Raw genomic sequence first — 23,869 nt, 5'->3', positions numbered from 1 at the left:
GCCAGGTTCTGAACTGGGATGGTGCAGTGAGCTAAAAAACGGTGATGGATCAAGCCCTGATCTTTTGACTGGGTAGGAGTGTTCTGCTTAATTCAGATACTCTGTCTATCACCACCCCCCTTTTTGAACCAAAAGGTCTACCAGCATCCAGGTCAGATTTTTTATTTTTTTTGTCCCAAGTGTCCACTAAGGATTTAGGCCATTGTGCTACGTTTACTTTGTTAATTGAGCTCTATTTGCCCGAGAAGACTACTGAACTCTAATGGTTTCCGTTCATATTAAATTGGAAATACGCTTCCTGCATACAACTGCATAATAGTTGATATTTTGATTAGATGTGTTGGCTTGCATACCCCTTTTGACCCACATGCTCATTGGATGATCAAGTGCCCACTATCTGACCAAATGCCTACGTGTAATAGACCTTCTAAAATTAACCCTTTTGCAAATTGAGCAGTCTGATGTCATGGTTCTTGGTGTTCTTGATAATACATGTCAGGGCTCTTGTGTGTGAGTAGATGTGCAGAATGTATTTTAAGCTGATACTGCTGGTTTATCTTTAATTTTGACTTGACTACAAATAGCCTTTTTTAACTTACAGTAAACATTTCCATCTGTTTTTATTTTAAGGTGACGATAATGGGAAAAAGGCCAACAATCCCAACCACTGTAACTGCATCATAGACCAAATCTTTACAGGTGGACTGCAGTCTGACGTCACGTGTCAAGTCTGCCAGTAAGTGTATTTACTCTTTGGGTTGTTCTTTAACTATTAAGTATCTACTCAGAGGTGTGCCGCTGTTAATTTCTTGGCTACCTCTGTTGCTATGTCTTGGAAGCAAAGATATTGCAGTGAGTGTAACTAATGTATGCAAGGTCTATAGATTTGCTTCTCTCTATACTAGGACGTCAGGAAAGTTTGCTTCATCTGTCACAATATTGATATTAGGTTGCAAATGTCATACCGTCATTTACATGCAAAAAAGCAGCATTTTATTTTGCCTTGTAAATAATTATACATTTCTTTTTATTTGATGATGTGATAAAGAAATATTGCCACCTGGAAGGTCCCAAAACCTTCATCATATTTATTTGCCCATTTAATTCTTTTTTTAATATAGCCTGTGACTTCATTCATCTTGTGTCCAGATCAGACTACATTTAACAATAGCACTTTGTCAAGAACCTGTTCTCCAAATTGTACCTTGCCTAGATTTACCTTCGTGAATTATCCCAGTTGTTGATCTGTGAGCTCCACTGTAAAATTACCATAGCAGTATAATGTTACGCATAACAATGAAGCTGTAAACTTTGTCACTTAAGTAGCCTGCCAAACTTGAATCATTAAGGTGGAAACTTTGCCTTCAGTCACATTAAGAACAAACTTTTTTTTTATTCCTAAGGACATTCACCTAAATAAACTGGTGATACTGAAGAACCTTTCAATGCAGCCAAAATAGCTAACTACAGGTTGGACTTTAGGGGTATCTTAAATTCCACTTAAATAGAACCAAGTGCTTTTGTAAAGTGACGAATTAGTCGGAACCTGAAATCCTCAAAAAGGACAGTCTATCTCTAGACAAGGTATAACAATGCAGGATTGTAGCAGCAATAACTTTCCATCATTCCGAAGCCGACAGACTGTTTTAAGGTCCTGTTACAGCGCACTCCATAAGAATTCTACTGCACTGTTCAGTGGAGTGCTGGTGGCAGACATATGCAGTGCAGCAGCCCGGAGGTATCTGCCCCTTTGCCAAACATTGTGAAGAAACACCAGTACAAAGAGACTCCGCAGTGGGACAGGTGGTCAATCATCTATTTCAGTAAGGTGAGTTCAGTTTTGCTATACCAGCTATCGACTATTATGCTTCTATATTGGTTTAATGTTCTGCTTGAAGCATGTGAAACTTTGAAAGAACCAATGGTGAAGAACGAAATAATTGCTTACTAGCAGTTCTCCAGCTTTGGTATCTTTCAAAGATTCACAGTTGACTTGCACTACTCCCGCAAGATGCTCATGCGTCATTTCAATCCTTCATAATAGTGACAAAATCTGAGGAATGGTGGCCTCTAGGGAAGTAGGGTCTTCACTGTGCTCTCCCCTCATTGGTTTAAGTTTGGTTCTTTTTCAATGAAGGCAGTAGATTACTGTTAAGCTATGTTTAATTGATACCGCTTTAGTAATGTTAACGTGGGGATGCCAACTGAACTGGATTGATTCAAGGCATTCTATGAAAGATATCAAAGCTGGAGAATACAGGTAAGTAACTATTTTCTTTGCTCGATTTCCTTTTTCCACAAATAGCCACTATTACGCTGGAGAATACAGGTAAGTAACTATTTTCTTTGCTCGATTTCCTTTTTCCAAAAATAGCCACTATTCAATAATACCTTTTTTAAATTGTGACTGCTATTCGTATGTCCTTACTACTTTTGTTTCACCTGCAATACGTATTTTTTAGGAAAATTACTGTATGGTGAAATATCTCATGCTTATAAAGTTTGATTAACTTTTAGTCACATAAGCTGCCTAATTACTTGTACCTCTTAAGAATCCTCTTGGAATGAAATAAGTCTTTGGTTAGGCCTCAAGTTGAGATCTTCTTTCAAGTCTCTTGGTTTACTGTGGCTTATAAAGACATTTAAAAACTGCTGCATTGGCAGTGTGGTATACCCACATATTTATATAGCCATTTATATAGAAAAGACGAAACCTAAGATGACAACCTTTCAATTTTACAAGCTGTCCCTTTCATCACAGCTTATTTTAAATAAAATAATGTGATAAATAGCCAAAGCACATCCGGATAATGCTTTAATCCAGGTTTATTGCAGAAAGAAAAGTAGCCCAGACTAGCAAAAAAATCACCAATATTCCCGTTAAACCAAAAAAGTGTTGTGAGTGAGCCAAGCCCGGCCAAGTGTGGAGGTATGGGAAGGTTGAGACTTTTTTCCATAGTAATTATTTTGAAAAGAATAAGCCAATAGTGCATTTACACCTCGGATTTTCATAGTAAAGGTCAAAGATTTTATGGAAATTAAAAAAGAATGATGCATGTGTTTTGTGTAATGAAAAATAAATAGTTGACGCTGCAATTTTAAATCTTGTCAGGACATGCTCTCAGATGTTCTTGTCTGCTATTATCCCCTCAGACTGTATGTATCCGGAAACAAAACACTATCACATTTCATGGGCCTGGAATCAAATACCATTGTGCCTCCAGGATATATTTGAGTTCTACTCCAATTTTAATGGACGCAGACAATTTTATTAGAATTTTATATAACTCTTTTAGACTGCGACCGTTAATATGATGCCCAGTGTGCTACTGTACAGTATAAAATGGCAGCCTGTCTGAGGTGACGACATCTGTTCGAATAGATCAGGTGTTCTTGGAATGGGTTAAGCTCAGTAGGTAGATAGGAGTGATACCCCTGGTACTTAAATGGGTTCAGGCCATTGAGCGTAGTCTCAGACCTCAGGTAGCACATTGCACACACTTTGTTTGCATCTTTAATGTTGCCAACATCCCAGTATATTTGTAAAGCACAATTACGCCAGAATACACAACTCACCCAGTATGTAAAACTAGGGTCTTGGCAATTTTCATTAACCACAGTATGTCAAGCACAGTTGTCATGCTAATTCACACACTTGCCAGTTTTAGTCAACTGCTTAGTGGAACTTTTCTCCTGTTTCTGAATGCTTGATATAACCTCATGAAATGTTCTCTGGGATTAAAACCTTTTCTACTCCAGACTACTGGAAACATCTGGACTTGTTTACTTCCTTGTGAACTGCATACCCTTTGGAAATGTGTTGCTGTCTCTTTAATGCAAATTCGCAGTTAAGATGTTAGAGTAGATCTTTGCATATGCTTGCTATAACAGACTCTTGGTATTTATTACTGATGGAGGATGAAATTATATTTTACAGTAAGCTTTTAAAAAAGGACATAATAAAGGGGGTGATATGGTCTTGTTCATTTTTCAGGATCATTCACCTCGAAAGTTTCAACCTTGGGCTTGTCTTAGAAGGGATTGACATTCTTCACTTCTCCTTGCAAGTTACGTTCAGTTTTGTTCTTTCGTACTGTCCATCTAACACCTCTTTTGGCTTTAACTAACTTGACAAAATGGTTATGACCTTGTTCGACGATCTGATCATCCTGGATATTTTCATGGTTTGGTGAGATGATACTGCTTGCTCACATTCAAAAATCCAAACCCAAGCAGTTGGAAATTGTTATTCACACTCAAGCATTAGCTGTTTCTCTATTGTTTTCTTTGATAAAGGCAGGCTCTTCAGGAGAGAGATGGTCAGAAATTCCCTTGTAACGGTATAAACGAGACCTTTAACTCTTTACTTTGCAATTTCTTCACAGCTTTCAAAGAAATAAGCTTGTCTTAAACCAAAGATCCCCTGTTAACCAAGTCATCTGAATCACCTAAAGATGTTTTCCCAGCAGATACGGTTAGTCTCATGATCCCAAATATTCTAAATCCCTTTCAGTCCATTGGATCTGTGTCCACAGAGTTTAAATCTGTCATACTAAGACCTTCATTTTAATTTTTATTTAATTATTTGCAGTTTTATAACCTGTGAACTTTACCTTCTGGGTGTCTGTGCACTTGGAGACTGATTGGTCACAGTTACATTAAACGGTAGTTACAATAACAGTTCAACAAAAGCACAGATTACAAAGCTTGTAGGTAGCAAAGGAACATCCATGGTGGCTGAATTACTGATAACCCTTATACCCGTATAAACAGATTGGCGTTGGAAAAGTTATATTGTAATTGTAGTCAGTCAATTGTATGTTCAAGGCATGTGTGGCTGTAGATACACATGCTTTCCATATATCTGCAATATAGTGTTGGGCCCCTATGTGTGCACGTTGTTTTCTTTTTTCTTTCAAAGAAGTCTTTTGAGTCACGAGATATTGACTCCTCTTGGTGACAATGCGCATGGGCATCAACTCCATTGTTAGATTTTCTTTCCGCCGTCTGCTTCAGACGTATATTACTGTGGTCCGGTTCGAGGCTGTTTTAAGCTTTTTGTAATCTACATTTACTCTCATCTGTGTTGTAATCAAACCTGTTCCCATCTTTGTGTTTTGAAATTTGGAAGCCTTTCGCACTTCAGATCGACGCGCACCAACGGCGTTCCTTGGGCTTACCTTTCCTTTTCCATCTCCTAAAATGCCCTGCTAATGGAACAGACTGCATTCCGTTTCTGCCCAAGGTGCTTGCCTTGCTTTACACTCCCAAATATAAGAAAATCAGCATTCAGTAGAAGACGTCAAATGAATGCGGTAAAACTACATGCAAATGTATGTATAAGTGTGTACACAAGCAAGTAATAATAAAACTCACAAGTTCAAATGCATGAGGTGAAACACTCAAATGATAATAATTATAATAATAAACACACAAGTCAAATAAATAATAACGAAAAACTCACAAGTCAAATATAAGAAAGTAGAAGACAAACAAATAATGGACATCAAATGCAAGAAACAAGCACTGTCATATGCCATGAATAAACTCTGTCAAATGAGAACATCAATTATGAAGAGCACAACATGAAAACATAACCTTTGAGTTCAGCATTCTGGTCAGCTCGACTGGGAAGCCCTTTGTCAGTCACCCAGAAGTCTCAATGGGACAACATAACTTTTTTGTGATGGTACATCCACCCCACGAATGCGGTTCTGTAGGAACTCAAAAACGTCCTGTCTTTAATAATTTTTACTAACACGGAGAGAGACTCCTAGAAATTCCCCCTGCCTTCATCTATTGCAAAACCAAAGATGGGCATACCAGTCTGTTCCAAGGTCAAGACGGAAGCTGGCCAGCCCTCTGAATTTTGACTCCGAGACAGAGAAGTACATTCCTATCTAACGCCTCCAAACGCAAATCCCACACATTCTGTTCCAGCAAGGCTGTTTTGCTCTGTGCTGAAAAGAAACGAAAACCTCATACTCTGAAGGAGGCATAAAATGAGAGCCCAAAATGACGATGTATATTCAAAATGGAGTAAGTTAAAACACCTTGTCAAAGGTAACCACAATCTCACTAGGTGGCCTGTGCATGTCTTCCAATCACAAGGAAGAAGACTGCGAGACCTGCAGATCACTTTGATCCAAGAAGACCTTACAGGACCGAAGGGCACATCGTAGTGTCAGAAGGTAGATAACACCCCCGCCCTCTTTGAGCAACAAGATGTCAAGGAGGAGCAGGAGGAACTCCTTGAAGCCTCTGAGGATGAGGCTTTTTCTGTGGATGACTCCGACTTTAAGATCAACCTCCAAATGCAGGATCTTCCACCAAGTCAACATACCAAGAGTACTTGCGTCCCCACCCTGCCACCTCAAACACATTTTGTTACAATTGAACATTATGCTTTCGGGCTGACACTGCCAACAGGACATGGTCGGCAAAGAACATCAGCTACGGCAGTCCCGTCCTCTGGCTTGGCACTGAAAACACAGGCGAGACCATCCAGTTCCGTATCGAGCCAACCCTCCACATTCCCAGCTCAGGCCACTGCGGTACCGAAACCCTAATCTACATGGACACCGCAAATTTCGGGACCTGCAAAAATATCTGCTCCCAGTACTCCATGAAGCCAATCCTCCAGACCATGCAGGAACGTCTCGATCCAAAACAAAAGCAGATTACATATCCAGCCTCAGACTGGGTGCATCCAACAAAGACTGTAGTGTTAGCGTCTCCTACATCGAATCACCAACTTTCCTTTGAGGAAGCAATTGACTTGCTGGTGCCTGTTAACCTCTTTAATGCGTCGGACGGCCCCTGGCGGTCCGACGTCACAGTGGGCGTGTGCAGAGGACGGCTGGGGGCCTGGACGAATTATGACTTTGATCCCCCAGGGGATACTGATCCAGACATATAACCTGTTAAACCATCACCTCCTGATCACCCCACCTGATATCAGGAACAAGTCACTGAAGCTGCTGCGTCCCATGGAATCCCGCTTCGTAAAGAGCCCATAGAGTAGGATTTGCATTTTGACGCCATATCTACTACACATTGGGCTTCCCAATACCTACTATGTCGAAGGGCATGATGTCCTACATATCACATCTTTGAGGAACCTGTGTGAGCATGCATAATCGCTCCCAGGGTCCGTAAGAAATGCAAAGCCGCACCCTCAGACCCTATTTATATTCGAGGGCAACTTCCTCCTGACTCTTTGGTCGTCTCCAATACTCATAAAAGTGCTAATTCACAAACCACTGCTGAAGCTCTACCTCCCGATCAAGAGTCTAAGCTCATTGGCGCTTCAGGGAAACAAGTGGTAATGCAGTCCGCCAATCACTGGCGGATTGCAAATACACTAGGCCTCTTAGCCAGATATGATCACACCCACTGGGAGGAGATGGAGGAACTCCTCCAGTACCCCCCAGAGGCGCATTGAAAGAGGGCAGGAACTTAAGCAAGAGTGCCAACTCCTCTCCAATTCCTCCATTATGTGTGCCTTAGATTCCACAGATACAGCTGCCAGGGGTATTAACACCAGTGTCCTGTTACGCACACATGCTTGGCTGAATATCTGTCTTTCAGCCAGAAGTACAGCAGACACTTTTAAATGTCCCTTTTGACAAGGAACACCTGTTTGTCCCACAAGTGGACCAAGCACTGTAGAAGATGAAGATGGACACAGAGGTCGCTAAGCCTATAGGTGCTCTCTCCTTTCATCACTCCTCATATAGGGCAGTCTCCAAAGCAGCATCTTTCAATGCCTCTTCCTCCTCTTACAAATTCACAACTCTTCCTCAAGAGGTTATTTTAAAGGCATATACATATGAGAGTAACAACTCCAGAGGTCGAGGCAAAGTGGCTTCCTCACATGGTGCCCCAACCAACACCAAGAAGGGACTCCCTTCTACTTCCCCCTGATCATCTCACACCTGTCAGGGATCACATTCATCAGTTTTTCCTCACCTTGCAATCCATAACATTGAATCAGTGGGTATTGGACATTATCCAACTTGGTTATCTTGAGCTCATCACCACGCCTCCAAACATTACTTTCACATCCCAAATCACCCAGCACACCGCAAATACCTCTGGTTTGTCATAGCTAGCAAACATTACTAGTTCAAAGTCAGGGTGACCACTGCACCCCAGTTCTTCACTAAATGCTCTGTTGTGGTAGCACATCTTTGCAGATATAACATACATGTCTTTCCGTATCTGGATGACTAGCTTCTCAAAGCCAGTATCCTGCCTCTGTGTCACCAACACACACTGGTCACTAGATCTGCTCCACCAATGAGGGTTTACCATCAGTTCGAGGCATGTGGGCTGCTAAATTCATATCTTAGCATTAGATCGCCGCCTAGTGTTGGGTCCGGATGATCGCACATTGTTGTCCTGGAAGAGTCTTCGAAGTATCCTGAGATGGGTGGCTCCTCCCCTGGACTACAGTGCGCATGGGCATCGGCTCCATCCCCAGATTGTTTTTTTCCGCCATTGGGTTCGGATGTGGTCTCGACGTCTTTCTGTCGAAACCGAGTAAAACTTACTTTTAATGGCCAAAAGGCCTCGATTTTTTGCGTCGGTATTGTTTGCGCACGGTCTCGAGTCTTCCGTCTATTGGAGCCGGAATAAGCGGAGTTTCATTCGCTTTCTGGACTTTGAGGCCTTCTCGTCGCAACACGACTGCAAAACTTTTCGGACATGGAGCGGAGCCCGTTTAAGCACTGCCCGCTTTGTGGGTCCAAGTACCCACACATCGATCTACACCCCGTCTGTAACAAATGCCTTTCGCCTGACCACGACGACGGCAAGTGCAAGTTGTGTGCACAGTTCCGCTCAAAGAAGACTCTCAAGCTTCGGCGCGCGGTGCGCATGGAAGCTAAACAAGCGGCCCCGGATCCGGAGAACATCTTCGGAGACCAGGAAGAAGAGGACCGGGGTCATCATCTTCAAATCTCCCCACCCGAGACGGAGGTCGAGGCGGATCCGGGAGACGACGACGGAGTCGTGGGTCAAGGCCTTGAATACGTCGACGAGGTAGGGGACGACGATGAGATTTATGGGGCCGCGGCAGATAGCTCGGGGGACGAGCTCTGCCCCGAAGGTTACGAAGATACCGACCGGGTCACGGGATCGCCTGCTGGCCTTACCCAAGACCCGTTGCCGCAAGCCACGGCCCCGCCTTCTGGCCCGGCCACGGACTTACTTGCCGAGCAGACTGTTTCGAAACCGAAACCAAAACCATCGGGATCGACAACACCTAAGATGGCCGACCCGAAAACGAAACTGAAACTTAAGGACTCGAGTGTCCCTAAGATGGCTGCCGTACCGGCAAAAACAACTGTGCCCGCTACTCCATCGACTCCGTCGACCTCCGGTCCGCAGAAGTCGAAGAAGGCCGTCGATTCCGCCGCTGCAAAATCGAAATCGACGCCAGTGGAGGGGGCCTCTAAGAACGATGGTCGGCACGGATCGACGGCTGCGCCGCCGTCCAAGCACGCCAAAGCCAGCTCCAAAGACGCTCCGCAAGCGCTCGGATCGAAGGCTGCCACGTCGACGCCCCGGTCCCAGGAATCGGGGTCGGTGTCCACGGGATCCGCGACCAAAGCGCACAAGGCCCACAAAGATGTCGGATCCGAGGGAAAGATCAGACCATCCTCGACGGCGCCAAAACAAACTGTGAGTGAGGCGTCCCTCATCGCCGACTCACTACAGCGAATCAGGGAGAAGGCCTCTGCTCCGTCGGCTCCGATACCATCGCCGCAGCCGCAAAAGGACATTCCAGCAAAACCTTCTGGGAAGCTTCTCTTTCTTTTGCCGCCGAAGGAGGCGCCGAAAGCCTTTTCCACAAAATCGGCGCCGAGACAGGTGATTTCTTCACCGGCTGGCCCTCTTCCACGTCGGGTGCTCGAATCTGAGGATGATTCAGAGCATTTCATCGACGCTGACACAGGGAAACTGACCCTCTATAAGAGGAAGATCACTTCGGAGTCAGTGGACTCATATGTCATCCCCCTGAAAAAGAAGAGGGTGCCCCTTGATGCTTCAGGCCTCATGGAACCAATCCAGCCTCCTCCGAGACGGAGCCCTACTCCCTCACCAGAACACTCTGCGGGTGAGGGGTACGATGAGGACGAGCAATACAATTTCCCTGTCAACGAACCTGATGCGCAACAGGATTCATATGATGACACTGGTGACCAAGGCACCCAAAGTGTGGGGCAGGACCCGCAGCTCTTTAATGCACGTGCATCCCCAACTGAGGATTCAGCAGGCTTTCATGCACTACTCGAAAGGGCAGCAGCCAATCATGATGTGGACATGCATGCCGACCCGGTTGAGGAAGACTTCCTTTTCGACACATTTTCAGTCTCTGAAAGGACAGTAAAGACTCTGCCTATGCTTAAAGGAGTCCTCAAGCATGCTGGGGACATATTTAAGGAGCCTACAAGAGCAAGAGTGGTCAATCCACGTATTGAAAAGAAGTACAGACCTGCACCTGCAGACCCCGCATACATTCGGGGACAGTTGCCACTGGACTCTCTTGTGGTCGCCAATGCCAGGAAACGTGCCAACTCCCAAACCACGGGTGAAGCTCCTCCCCCGGATAAGGAGTCTAAAGTGCTAGAGGCAGGGGGCAAAAGAGTAGCTGCGCAGGCATCAAACTTTTGGCGCATTGCCAATACACAGGCACTCTTAGCGCGTTACGATAGGGCGCACTATGACACCCTAGAACAGATTATACAACACCTGCCTCCACAGTTCCAAGAGGGCACTAAACTGCTTATTGAGGAGGGGAAGCTAATCTCAAACGCAGCCATCAAGTGTGCCCTTGACGCAGCGGACACAGCTGCTAGAGCTATCAACACTAGCGTTATGCTGAGACGACAGGCGTGGCTACGCATCTCAGGGTTTAAACAGGATATTCAAACAACAATTCTTAATCAGCCAGTCAATCCTGATAGTCTGTTTGGTCCAGATGTTGACACCACCCTAGAGAAAATTAAAAAGGACACAGAGACTGCTAAGTCCATGGGGGCCCTACAGTCACAACAGTTTCGTGGCAGCAATTTTCGTCGCTCAGGTGCACGTGGAGTCACCAGAGGACAGATGGCTCAACAATCCCAGTTCTCAAAAGGAGGAGCACAATCCTCGTTCACGAAACAGAACAAGGGAGGTTACAGAAACAACAGCAACAGAGGTCGCGGCAGAGGAAACAACAGCTCCCGCTCCTCTACCCCAAGCAAACAGTGACTCTCTGTCACTGCCCCCCGACCACTTAACACCTGTCGGGGGGAGACTGCAGCAGTTCCTGCCCGTCTGGAGAAACATCACCACAGACAGGTGGGTGCGACAACTAATCCAGTATGGTTATTGCCTAGAGTTGAAATCCACTCCACCCAACATCCCGCCAAGGCACAGACCTATGTCCGCAGAGCACTTGCTCTTATTGCAGCAGGAGGTAGTGGTGATGCTGCAAAAAGGCGCAATCGAGCTCGTGCCGGTGGGAGAGGAAGGTACAGGGGTGTATTCACTGTACTTCCTTATTCCAAAGAAGGACGGATCTCTCAGACCCATTCTAGATCTACGTCCCCTCAACCTGTATATACTATCAGAACATTTCCACATGCTCACTCTCCAACAGATTCTTCCCTTGCTAAACCAAGGGGACTTCTTAGCAACCTTAGATCTCAAGGATGCTTATTTCCACATTCCACTACACCCGTCCCACAGGAAATACCTCAGGTTCACTATTCAAGGCGAGCATTACCAGTTCAAGGTACTACCCTTCGGAGTCACCACAGCCCCAAGGGTGTTTACCAAGTGTCTGGCGACAGTAGCAGCGCACCTCAGGAGGCAGAACATCCATGTCTACCCCTACCTGGACGACTGGCTTGTGCAAGCCAAGTCGGAGCAACAGTGCGCCGCGGACATGTCCACTACAATTCACCTTCTTCACAATCTGGGTTTCTCGCTGAACTACCCAAAGTCGCATCTTCAGCCGGCGCATGTCCGGCAGTTCCTAGGTGCGACGATCAACACCCTAACGGCCATGGCTCAGCCAAACCAAGTCAGGATAGACAGCATGCAGTCTCTGATCCAAAAGTTCAGACCACAACAATCGCTTCCAGCGAGAGTGTTCATGCAGTTGATAGGCATGATGGCCTCCTGCATCTTCATAGTCCCGCACGCACGGTTACATATGCGCCCGCTCCAGGAGTGCTTAGCGAATCAGTGGACACAGGCTCAAGGACAATTGACAGACCTAGTGTTGGTTACCAGTCGGGCATACGACTCTCTGCATTGGTGGACTCCACACAACCTTTGCAAGGGCCGACTGTTCCAAGAGCCTGTGCCGCAGATTACCCTGACAACGGACGCATCTCTCCAGGGATGGGGAGCTCATCTGCTCGATTACACAGTGCAGGGACTATGGACGACGCAGCAACAGAAGATGCACATCAACTATCTGGAACTGATGGCAATCTTCATGGCAATAAAGTCCTTCATTGTACATCTGTGCAACAAGGTAGTGTTAGTCCGGACGGACAACATGACCGCGATGTACTACATTCAAAAGCAGGGAGGCACCCACTCGCCACAGCTGTCTCATCTGGCTCAGAGCATGTGGAAGTGGGCCATTCAGAGGAACATTTTCCTCATGGCAGAACACCTCCCTGGGAAGGACAACCAGATGGCGGATCTGCTCAGCAGGTACAGCCATCAAATGCACGAGTGGGAGATACACCCATCTGTCCTCCACCCGTACTTCCAGCAGTGGGGTCATCCGGAGATAGACCTGTTTGCCACAAAAGAAAACGCAAAATGCCAACACTTTGCCGCCAGGTTCCCTCACCCACAGTCGCAGGGGAATGCGATATGGATGAACTGGTCAGGCAAATTTGCGTACGCTTTTCCGCCAGCCCCTCTGATACCGCTGGTGGCAAGAAAGCTAAGGCAGCACGCGATGACTCTCATCCTGGTTGCTCCAACGTGGGCGCGCCAAGCATGGTACACCACGTTCCTCGAACTCTCCGTGGTGCCGCATCAAAGACTGCGCCTTACGCCCAGTCTTTTAACGCAGAACCATGGAGAAATTCAGCATCCAGATCCGCAACAGCTCAACCTGGCGATCTGGCTCCTGAAGTCCTAGAGTTTGGATACCTTAACCTCCCTCCAGAATGCATGGACATCATCAAGGAGGCAAGGAAGCCAACTACCAGAGCATGCTATGCTGCGAAATGGAAGCGTTTTGTCATTTACTGTACTACCAATGACATCAACCCGCTAGATGCGTCTATCCCTGACATCATTTGCTACCTGTTGCATCTTTACAAGTGCAATCTAGCGTACACTTCCATTCGGATACATCTATCCGCCATAGCGGCTTACCTTCAAAACAGGCAGCACCTCTCTGTCTTCAGAGTGCCTGCCATTAAAGCTTTTCTTGAAGGCCTAAAACAAGTCATTCCCCCAAGAACACCACCAGCTCCGGTGTGGAACCTCAATGTGGTCCTCACCAGACTGATGGGACCACCTTTTGAGCCACTGCACTCGTGTGAACTCCAGTTCCTAACGTGGAAAGTGGCTTTCCTAATAGCTATCACGTCACTGAGGCGTGTTAGTGAGCTACAAGCGCTCACAATCCAAGAGCCATTCATTCAAATTCATCCAAATAGGGTAGTGCTACGCACTAACCCCAAATTCCTTCCGAAGGTGGTGTCACAGTTTCATCTCAACCAAACTATTGACTTACCGGCATTCTTTCAAAACCCACAAACGGTGGCGGAAAGAATGCTCCATACCTTAGATGTACGGAGACAAAACAACTCTTTGTTGCCTTCGCACCACAACACAAAGGCAACCCTATTTCCAAAGCAGGAATAGCCAGGTGGATTGTTAAGTGCATCCAGATCTGTTATCAAAAGGCCAAGCGCACTTTAACGATACCCCCAAGGGCGCACTCCACACGCAAATTGGGGGCATCCATGGCTTTCCTAGGGAACATTCCTTTAGAGGATATTTGCAGAGCAGCCACGTGGGTTACACCACATACCTTTACAAAACACTACTGTGTTGATGTACATTCCAAGCAGCAAGCTGCTGTAGGACAGGCTGTTCTCAAAACACTTTTTCAGGTTTCTGCAGCTGGCACGGGCAACCGCCGCTGATGGAGGGACTGCTGTGTATTCTATGCTAAGATATGAATTTAGCAGCCCACATGCCTCGAACTGAATATGCTACTTACCAGTATGCATCTGTTCTTGGCATGTAGGGCTGCTAACATTCATATCGCCCGCCCTCCTCCCCGGTGCCTGTCGCAGCTGCAGATATACTATTGTATTTATTCATTAGCATGGACATCCTTTGCACTTTTCACTCCATCTTCTGCCACAATGGCGAAAAACAATCTGGGGATGGAGCCGATGCCCATGCGCACTGTAGTCCAGGGGAGGAGCCACCCATCTCAGGATACTTCGAAGACTCTTCCAGGACAACAATGTGCGATCATCCGGACCCAACACTAGGCGGCGATCTAATGCTAAGATATGAATGTTAGCAGCCCTACATGCCAAGAACAGATGCATACTGGTAAGTAGCATATTCAATATCCAATAATTTCATCTTCAACCCTTACAAGTTCAGCCGTTTCTGGGGGCTATTCTCAACATACAACTGGGATTAACCTATCCCAATATAACAACAATTCAAAATTACCAGATACTGCTACCGCAATACCAGCCAATCAACAATTGACAGTCAGAACAGTTGTGCGTCTGCTGGGTTTGATGGCCTCATTATTATTATTCAAATATATACAGCGCATGGCTACCCAACCAAGTGTTTCCCAGCACTAGGCCACCGAAAAAGTAACCAGAGACACCACAGAGACGACTCCCGATATCAAATTTTAAAACAACCAGGTTTTAAGCTTCCTGCGGAAGACTGCAAGCAGCAGGCTGTCAAGTCAAGGGGAAGTTTGGGCCTAAAAAGAAAAAGGGTTGGTCTCCTTGTCTGGATCTCCTAACTCTAGGAACTACAGCGAGATCCAAATGGCTTGAGTGCAGAGGCCGGCTAGGTGTATATGGCAAAGCCAAGGATCTTAGGTAGGAGGAGCAGGAGTTTGAGAGACGTGTGCATATAGCACAGTGCTTTGAATTGAATGCAATGCTCAACTGGGAGCCAGTGCAGTTCATGGAGCACACAGGCAGTGGGATGGAACTTAGGGTGGGGGGTGAATGCAGGAGGAGTCTTGCCGCTGCGTTCTGCATGATCTAGAGATGCCTGAGAAGATAATTCACAACCCCTAGATAAAGAATGTTTCCATAGTCTACTCACTGAATGACCAAGTCCTGGATGGCTGTATGCTGGGCTGAGGGTGGCAGACATCCTAAAATTCTTTTGAGCCATCTCAAGATCCTGAAACAGGTTGCAGTCACTTTAGTGATTTGGTGACTCATGAAAACATTCTCATCCAGCCAGACCTAAATTCTTGATTAATGGCACATGGGTGGGTAAAGTACCCATCACACCAGGCCACAGATGTGAGTCCCAGAGGTGGAGAAGGTTGCCCAACAAAAAGACCTCCGTCTTTCCTTCATTTGACTTCAAGGAGTTAGTTTATCAGTAGGAGACCTGTATGAGGCAGTTAAGTGCCTATTGCTTAACTCTCCGGAGACGATAAGGAGACCGTGGTCTGAGTATTGTCGGCACAAGAGAAAAGGGTAAGACTACACTTTTCTACAGTGTACTCAAGTAGCCTTCTATATGTTAAAGAGGGTTGGGCTAAGAGTGAAACCCTGGGGTAACCCAGAAGATCGGGGCTGCAGCTTAGAACAATGCTGATAGGTGTGTAGTTGGAAGGCACGGTTCCGGAGGAAGGATCTAAGCCAGGACCGAGCTGTGTCCTGCACCCCTAAGGCCTTTAACCTATGGAGTAGAGTGCTGTGTCGAACACTGCACTGAAGTCCAACAATCAGTGCAGCAGTGCCACCGTTGTCTAGTTGTTGCCTTAGATATTCAGTTACTGCTAGCCTAGCCAACTCTGTTCGTGAAAGCAAAAGACACACAGATGATGGACGGAATGCAGAGCAAATCAAACATTCACCCCCAGTCAATAGAGCGGAGTTATATCCATTTTTTTGCTCACCATGCCACCCCAGTTTAGACCCAGCCATATGCAAATCAGTATTGACCCTGTGCCTCATGGGAACAGTCCAGACCGAACTGCCAAGCCAGGTCCTCCCTGGACCGGAAATGAGCAACCTGGGACCGCTTTCAGGGCATCACCCCATATCAGCCAGGATAGCTTGACTCCAGTGGCATGGATGATGGGTGAAACCCGTAACTGGTCCTAGGATGCTTGCTTCCGGTCCACTGAGAACTTGGCCTGGCAGTTCGAGCTGACTGTTTCAATAGGTAGCAGGGTCAAGACTGATTTTCATATGGCTGGGTTTAAGCTTCAATGGCATGGGGAGAAAAAAACAGATAGATTTAGGCCCAGATCTCTTTACTGGGGTGATTGTTTGTCATTGTTCAACATTCAGTCCATCATTGTTCATTTTGCAACTCTGTACTGTGGCTGACTCTAAAGCCCGATTGTGAGGGGTGGAGCAGGCCATTCTGTTCTGTATGCATCGTGAGTTTTGTTCATGTGCTTTTCTAGGACTTTAGACAGGACAGCCAAGGGGGATAATGGTCTATAGTTCGATCAGGTGAAGGGGTCAAGATTAGGTTTTTTAAGTAGGTGCATGACCATTGCATGTTTCCATGCCCTTGGGATGATAACTTCCAAAAGTAAGGCTTTTAGAAGCTGTGTAAGTAAATCCCTTGCGAAAAGTTCAAGATTGCCAAATACCGCAGGAGGGCAAAAGTTAAGAGGTGAACCTGACTTAATGAAAGTGAGGAGTGATTTGAAAGTCTGGTGTCCAGGAGCTGAAATGACCTCAATGATCAGGTCGTGGTATAACGATCCTGTTAAGAGTTGTGGTCTAAAATGGGGAGGAGGTAGCAAGAGTGTCTGCTTAGTCTCCTGCATTACCATAGTGCCACATGCACGATTAAACATGCGTCTGGTGCAAGAATGTGTAGCGCTTTAGTGGTCTCAGTCACCGGGTCGGTAAACGGATCTTGTGTTGGTAGACAGCTGCACCCATTGCTCTCTTCAGTGGTGGAACACACAAAACCTGTTAAAAGGGCGGCTGTTCCTCAACCCTATTCCACAAATTAATCTGACAGAGAACTGATCCCTTACAGTATGGGATGCTCACCTACAAGATCTCACAGTTCAGGGTCTCTAAGACGCCAAACACCAAGGTCTCTGCATCAACTACCTCGAGCTTCAAGCTGTTCACCTAGCGTTGAAAGTGTTCCTTCCTCACTTCGTAGATAAATTTGTCTTGGTCCCAACGGACAAGACTACAGCCATGTACAAAAGCAGGGGGGACACACTACAGTTACCACGCTTATCTCAGACAATTTGACATTGGGCAGTACATCACAGCATCTGTCTGTTAGCTGAACACCTCGCCGGGATCAGACCGCGACGTTGCCAGCCTCCCCAGCATGATGCGGCAACAAGCCCACAAGTGGAAACTCCACCCCCAAGTCGTCCTCCCCTACTTTCACAAGTGGAGGTTTCTACTCATTGACCTGTTCGCGACAACAAGCAGCGCAAAATGCCCAATCTTTGCCACCAGGTTCCCGCACCCTCTATCCAAGGGCTATGCTGTATGAATTAACTGATCGGGAATATTTGCCTGGGCTTTTCCTTCTCTCCCTCTTCTTCAGTTTCTGGTTCAAAAGCTCAGGCAACCCTCTCCTGTCCACCCTGGTTCACAAGACTTAGCAAACTCTGTAGTTGCCCATGAGAAGTTTCACCTCAATGCAGCGAAGTGGAAAAGATTTGTCTTTTACTGCCGTAATAAGAACATTGATCCATTTAATGCAACTGTACAAAACATCGTTTGCTACCTTCTTAATTTACAGCTCTCGCCTTGCCTGGACTTCAATACGCTTGCATCTTGCTGCAGTGGCTGCCTATCTACAAAAGGCAACACTTATCTTTTTTCTAAGTGCAAGTAATTAAGGCCTTTCTGGAAGGCCTTTAAAAGGAAATTCCACTGAGTTCAATATGCACCCACATTGAATCTCAATATTGTTCTCACTAGACTTACGGGTCCACCTTTTGAACCGTTGCATAACAGTTCCCTTCAGTTTCTGTGTTGGAAGGTCGCCTTTTTAATTGCCATTACTTCACTTAGATGAGTCAGTGACCTCCAGGCACCAACCTTGGAAAACCCTAACTTCCAATTACACAGGGATAGGGTGGTCTTTAACACAAATCCAAAATTCCTTCTAAAGGTGGTTTTCCCTTTCCACCTTAAGCAATCAGTTGAATTAACTGTTTTCTTCCCTCAACCAGACTCATTTGCGGAAAGGGCTCTTTATACAATAGAGGTTAATAGAGCTCTAATGTATTACAGTGACAGAACCAAAGATTTCCGTAAAACCAAGTAACTTTGTTGCTTTTTTGCCCCCTCACATCAAAGCTAAAATAACTTTACCTACACCCCCCTAGAGCACAGTCTACTCGTAAAATATGGGTTTCCATGGCTTTCCTGGGTAATATCGCAATCACTTCTATGTAAGGCTGCCTTCAGCTACTGTTTAACATTAATAGGCGTGACCATTTCGAGCACCCTTGTATATCGTTTTTTTAAAATAAACCTGACACCAACCCTTAATGATGAGTGCATGATGGAGACCAGGATAGCATATTGCCATGTTTCTAAATAGGCAGATACAGTTGAGAACAAATTATTTGTACACATTAAAACAAACCTCCCTTTCCTCTTTTTAAACCAATACTTCACTTTTGAATTTTGTTGAGACTTAAAACCAATGATGATCACAATCAGTGGACTTTTAAAAAAAATATTGTATTTTTTTTTATGAATAGAAACAGAAGTACACTTTCCACCCACACAAAACTTGCTTGGTGCAATATTATGAATTCTGCACGATCTAGGTGATACATGCATGCAGTAATCGTCACTTATCGAGGAACTAAGGAAATACACAAGTATGAGGAAAAATCTGTATATGCTATACTTTATTTTATGTTTCCCTGAGTCTTGTGTTCTTTTTCCAAGTTCTGCAGACTAATATACTTACAGTTATGATTTCTTACAAAAAAGAAAGCAGGTAACCACTGGAGTGCCAAGAAGAAAAGAATCTGACTTTTCTGAGGTCCTGATGAAGGTCATTGACCCCTAGAGGGATTTTCGGGGCAAAACATGTAAACCACCCTGCTTATTGCCAAGGAGAAGTAGTTCTTAACAACTGCGCCTCATACTGTTTTTAACCTTCTCCCTATTCCTCCCACTTTAGATTAAATTGTGTTTGGGCATAAGCAATAATTTTATGTTTGAGGCATGTGTGCTGTAGATACACATGCTTTGCATACTCCTGCCATCTAGTGTTGGGTCCAGATGTTTGCAAGTTGTTCTTTGAAGAAGTCTTTTCTAGTCATGAGGTAAGGTGACTCGTCCTTTCGGTGATAGTGCACATGGGCATTGACTCCATTGTTGGATTGTTTTTTTCCGCCTTCAGGTTCGGACGTGTATTGCTGTGATTAGAAACTGTAAATCTGTATCACATCGGTTCGCAATTCACTCTACCCTCATCGGTATTTTTTTTGATCGCGTTACCATCTTCTGCGTGTCAAAACTTCAGAACTTTCATTATCCATAAAAAAACTCTGACCGCTGCCTTCAGACCTAGATCTTCTCTGGTTTCTACTCAAAGATCTTGCATCCAGTCTTCTGCCAATGGTATGGATGCCATTACAGATCTGTCCTAGGTGCCATTCTAAATACCAGCGCACCCATCTCCATAAGGTCTGTAACCTTTGTCTCTCCCCTGAGCATAAAGAGGAAGACTGCAACGCCTGTAGGTCGTTCAGTTAAAAAAAGTACTCGGAGACCGTCGTGCTCAATGCAGTGACATGCAATTGAAGAAACTCCCGATATCTTTGGTGAAGAGGCCGAACAAGAAGAGATGGAGGCGGCAGCGGAAGAGGACTTTTCAGTTCAGGGCTCGGATTCTGAGTTGGAGATCGAACTCGAGTTCCACGACGTTCCATCTGGACAGGGTGCTGTAAGTAACAAAGCCCCTTTGACCATGTAACTCACTCCAATCAAGCCAAAGGCTTCTGGGCCACCACTGCCATCAGGCCACGATAGGCACTGAGACTGATTCCACCGCCCTGCCTTCTGGCTCGGCACAGAAACTCAAGCCTTTCGGTTCAGCCTCGAACCGAGATGATACCCTCTCCATGCCAAAACATTAGGCATTGAAAGATAAAAGATAAATCCAGCTCAGCACCAAAAGTCAAAGATGCTCCTTTGAAGCCACCAGAGCCTATTTTGGAGAAAATGCTGCAAAAGCTGGATCCCAAATGGAACATAATCCACATTAACCCTAAAACTGGACACATTACCACTACCCCAGTGATACCACCACCAAAAAGGAAGGTAGACACTGAGTATAGAATACCTCTGAAGAAGAAAAAGGACATAGCGACTAGTCCTATTAATATTACTCCAACCACTCCACCCTCTCCACCACTACCTGTTGTACCACCATCAGACCCATTATACATTGCACCTCCAGGGTCTCCAGACATAGATCCAGATATTGCTGCTAATGAAGACAATGACGATCTACCTGTCCCATGTGATGACTATAACATTGATCCACCGGGAGACACAGATCCTGATCTGTATCCAGCCAAACCTTTCCCTCCTGATAACACATATCACGAGTTAATTGCCAAAGCAACCCCTTATCATGGGGTCACTTTACTTAAAGGAGACCTAGAAGATTTCCTTTTTGACACTTTTTTTTAGGAAATACACACAGAACTTCTCAGTCTTTGCCCATGTTGGAGGGTATGGTGAGGCATGCAGACTAAACGTCACGGTGTGTGTGTGCGGAGGACGTCCAGGGGCCGTCCAAACTGCGCACACGTCCATTTTTTTCCACACCGCAGTGGAATGTCCGCCGCGGCGAAGCGGTTAAAGATCCTGTTAGGTCATGTATCCTCACACCTAGGGTAGATAAAAAATACAAAGCTCCTCCATCTGACTCTGTATTTTCTGTATTTCTTAAGGGCCAGTTGCCTTTGGATTCCTTGGTAGTTTCAAACGCACGTAAAAGAGAAAATTCACAAAGCTCAGGAGAAGCACCTCCTCTTGATAAAGAGTCAAAGTTAATAGTTCTCTCTGGAAAGAGAGTAGCAGCCCAATCAGCCAATCGTTTGAGAATAGCCAACACTCAAAGGCTGTTAGATAGGTCGGCTAGGGCACATTGGGATGAAATTGAAGAATTATTACAATATCTTCCAGAAGAACACAAGAAAAAAGGCCAAGAAACAGTACAAGAAGGCAAGCTTATTTCTAACTCATCCTTTAGATGTGCTTTAAATGCTGCAGACACTGCAGCTAGAGGACTCAATACCAGCATTTTACTAAGGAGGCGTGCATGGCTCCAAATTTCTGGTTTTAAACGAGCGGTTCAACAAACTATTCTTAATGCACCATTTGACAAAGAACACCGTTTGGACCTCCGATAGACCAATCGCTAGAAGAGATGGAAAAAGAACACCGAAGTGGCGAAATCAAGGAGTGCCCTTCAGTCTCATTCAAATAGAGGTTCCTTTTGTCGCTCCTTCTATAGATCAGGCTCCAAAAATCCCACAGATGCATCAACATCTTCATAAAAAACAAGGCACAGTCTCCTTCCTCTAGAGGATTGTATAGAGGTGGCTACAGAGATAACCACTTCAGAGGCAGAGGTAGAGGTACACCATCACGCACCCCACCCACTAATAACAAACCGTGGCTTGAATATCTGCTCCCCCGAACATTCATCTATTGCAGGGGGAAGACTACATCAGTTTCTACCCATTTGGAAGTCATTAACAACAGACAAATGGGTGTTGGATATTATCCAACATTTTTACTGCCTGGAACTCACAAGCAACTCTCCCAACATCCCCCCTCGTGCTCACAAACTGTCTTTAGAACACAAACATCTACTCAAACAAGAAGTACAAGCTCTTCTAACAAAAGGAGCTATAGAACTCGTCCCATTACAACAACAAGGAACAGGAGTATATTCATTATACTTCTTAATTCCCCGAAAAGACAGTTCGATAAGACCAATATTGGATCTCGGACCGCTAATCTTATACATATTGTCAGGACACTTCCCCATAGTCAGTCTGCAACAAGTGCTCCCACTTGTGCAATAAGGTGACTTTGCCAACCCTAGACTTAAAGGGCGCATACTCTCATAAACCATTTCACCCAGCACATCGAAAATACCACTGTTCAAAGTGCTTCAGTTTGGAGTAACAACTGCACCCAGTGTGTTCCCTAAATGCCTAGCAGTAGTAGCAGCACATCTGAGACGACAACAAATACATATCTTCCCATACTTGGAGGATTGGCTCATAGAAGCCAACCTCGCATCTCAAATGAGGGCATCACACTCGGATTACCTTAAATCTTCTACATCAGTTGTGATTCAGTCAATAAACAGAAAATCCCATCTTCAACCCAATCTGACCCAACCATATCTAGGAGCCATTCTAAACACTCACATGGCTCTAGCGTATCCCAATCCAGCCAGGATTCAGAATTTACAGACACTGTTACAGCAGTTTCAAGCCAACCAGTATCTCTCAGCCAGAACAATCATGCAGTTACTAAGGATGATGGCATCATGCATCACCATAGTGCCTCATGCAAGTCTAAACCTGCACCCTCAACAATAATGCTTAGCACATTAGTGGAATCGAGCACAGGGTCAGCTGACAGATCTTGTGTTGGTAGAAAGCTGCACACATCGCTCTATGCAGTAGTGGAACACACAATTTGTCAAAAGGGCAGCCTTCATCAATGCTATTCAACAAGTCGTGCTCACAACAGATGCATCTCTCACAGGCTGGGGGGCACACTTACAACAGTTGACAGTTCAGGTTCTTTGGAACTCCAAACAGCAGAACTATCACATCAACTACCTATAGCTGCAAGCCGTTCAACTAGCTTTGAAAGCTTTTCTTCCTCACCTGGTAAAGAGAGTTGTCTTAATCCAGACAGACAATATGACAACAATGTACTATATACAAAAACAGCGGGGGGGGGACACTCTACAACTGTTACGCATCTCAGACCATTTGGCGTTGGGCACTTTATCACAAAATCCATCTACTAGCAGAGCACCTTCCAGGCACAAACAACACTTTTGACCAACTCCTTAGCAGAAACAAACAACAAATACACAAATGGGAACTTCTCCCACTTGTTCTCCTTCGATACTTTCAAAAATAGGGATTTCCAAGAATAGACCTCTTTGCCAAAGCACAGAACTCAAAATGACCAGACTTCGCCTACTGGTTCCCACACCCTATATCCAAAGGCAATGCCCTATGGATTAATTAATCAAGGATATTTGCTTACGCTTTTCGGCCTCTCGCTCTCCTTCCATTTCTAGTTTGGAAACTCTGGCAGACATCTCTCACACTGATTCTTGTAGCTCCCACATGGGCTTGTCAACCATGGTTCACCACACAGCTGGAATGGTCAGTGGTTCCACATCAGAAGCTTTACAGAACAGTGGAGAAATCGGACATCCAAATCTCAAGGACCTCAACCTTGTGATTTGTCTCCTGAAGTCATAGTGCTTGGTTATCTAAACTTACCACCAGGGTGTATGACAATTCTTAAAGAAGCAAGAAGACCTACCACTAGAGCATGTTACGCAGCTAAGTGGAAAAGATTTGTCATATATT

At 45.3% G+C, this 23,869-nt stretch overlaps 1 protein-coding gene across 6 annotated transcripts in view; it reads left to right on the top strand.

Moving 5' to 3' along the window:
* USP22 (ubiquitin specific peptidase 22) overlaps window positions 1–23,869 on the top strand; it is a 502,385-nt gene that overhangs the window by 354,981 nt on the left and 123,535 nt on the right. For all 6 annotated transcript variants that reach the window (XR_013602089.1, XM_078665231.1, XM_078665230.1 and 3 more), the window contains one exon: window positions 631–736. Coding sequence is in view for 5 of the 6 variants with exons in the window: in XM_078665231.1 (XP_078521357.1) it covers window positions 631–736 (106 nt within the window). In the remaining variant the exon portion in view is untranslated. The remainder of the gene's footprint in view (window positions 1–630; window positions 737–23,869) is intronic.

The sequence above is a fragment of the Lissotriton helveticus genome, chromosome 10 (assembly GCF_964261635.1).
Source record: "Lissotriton helveticus chromosome 10, aLisHel1.1, whole genome shotgun sequence".
NCBI lineage: Eukaryota > Metazoa > Chordata > Amphibia > Caudata > Salamandridae > Lissotriton > Lissotriton helveticus.
This window is presented reverse-complemented; position numbering and strand designations above follow the sequence as displayed.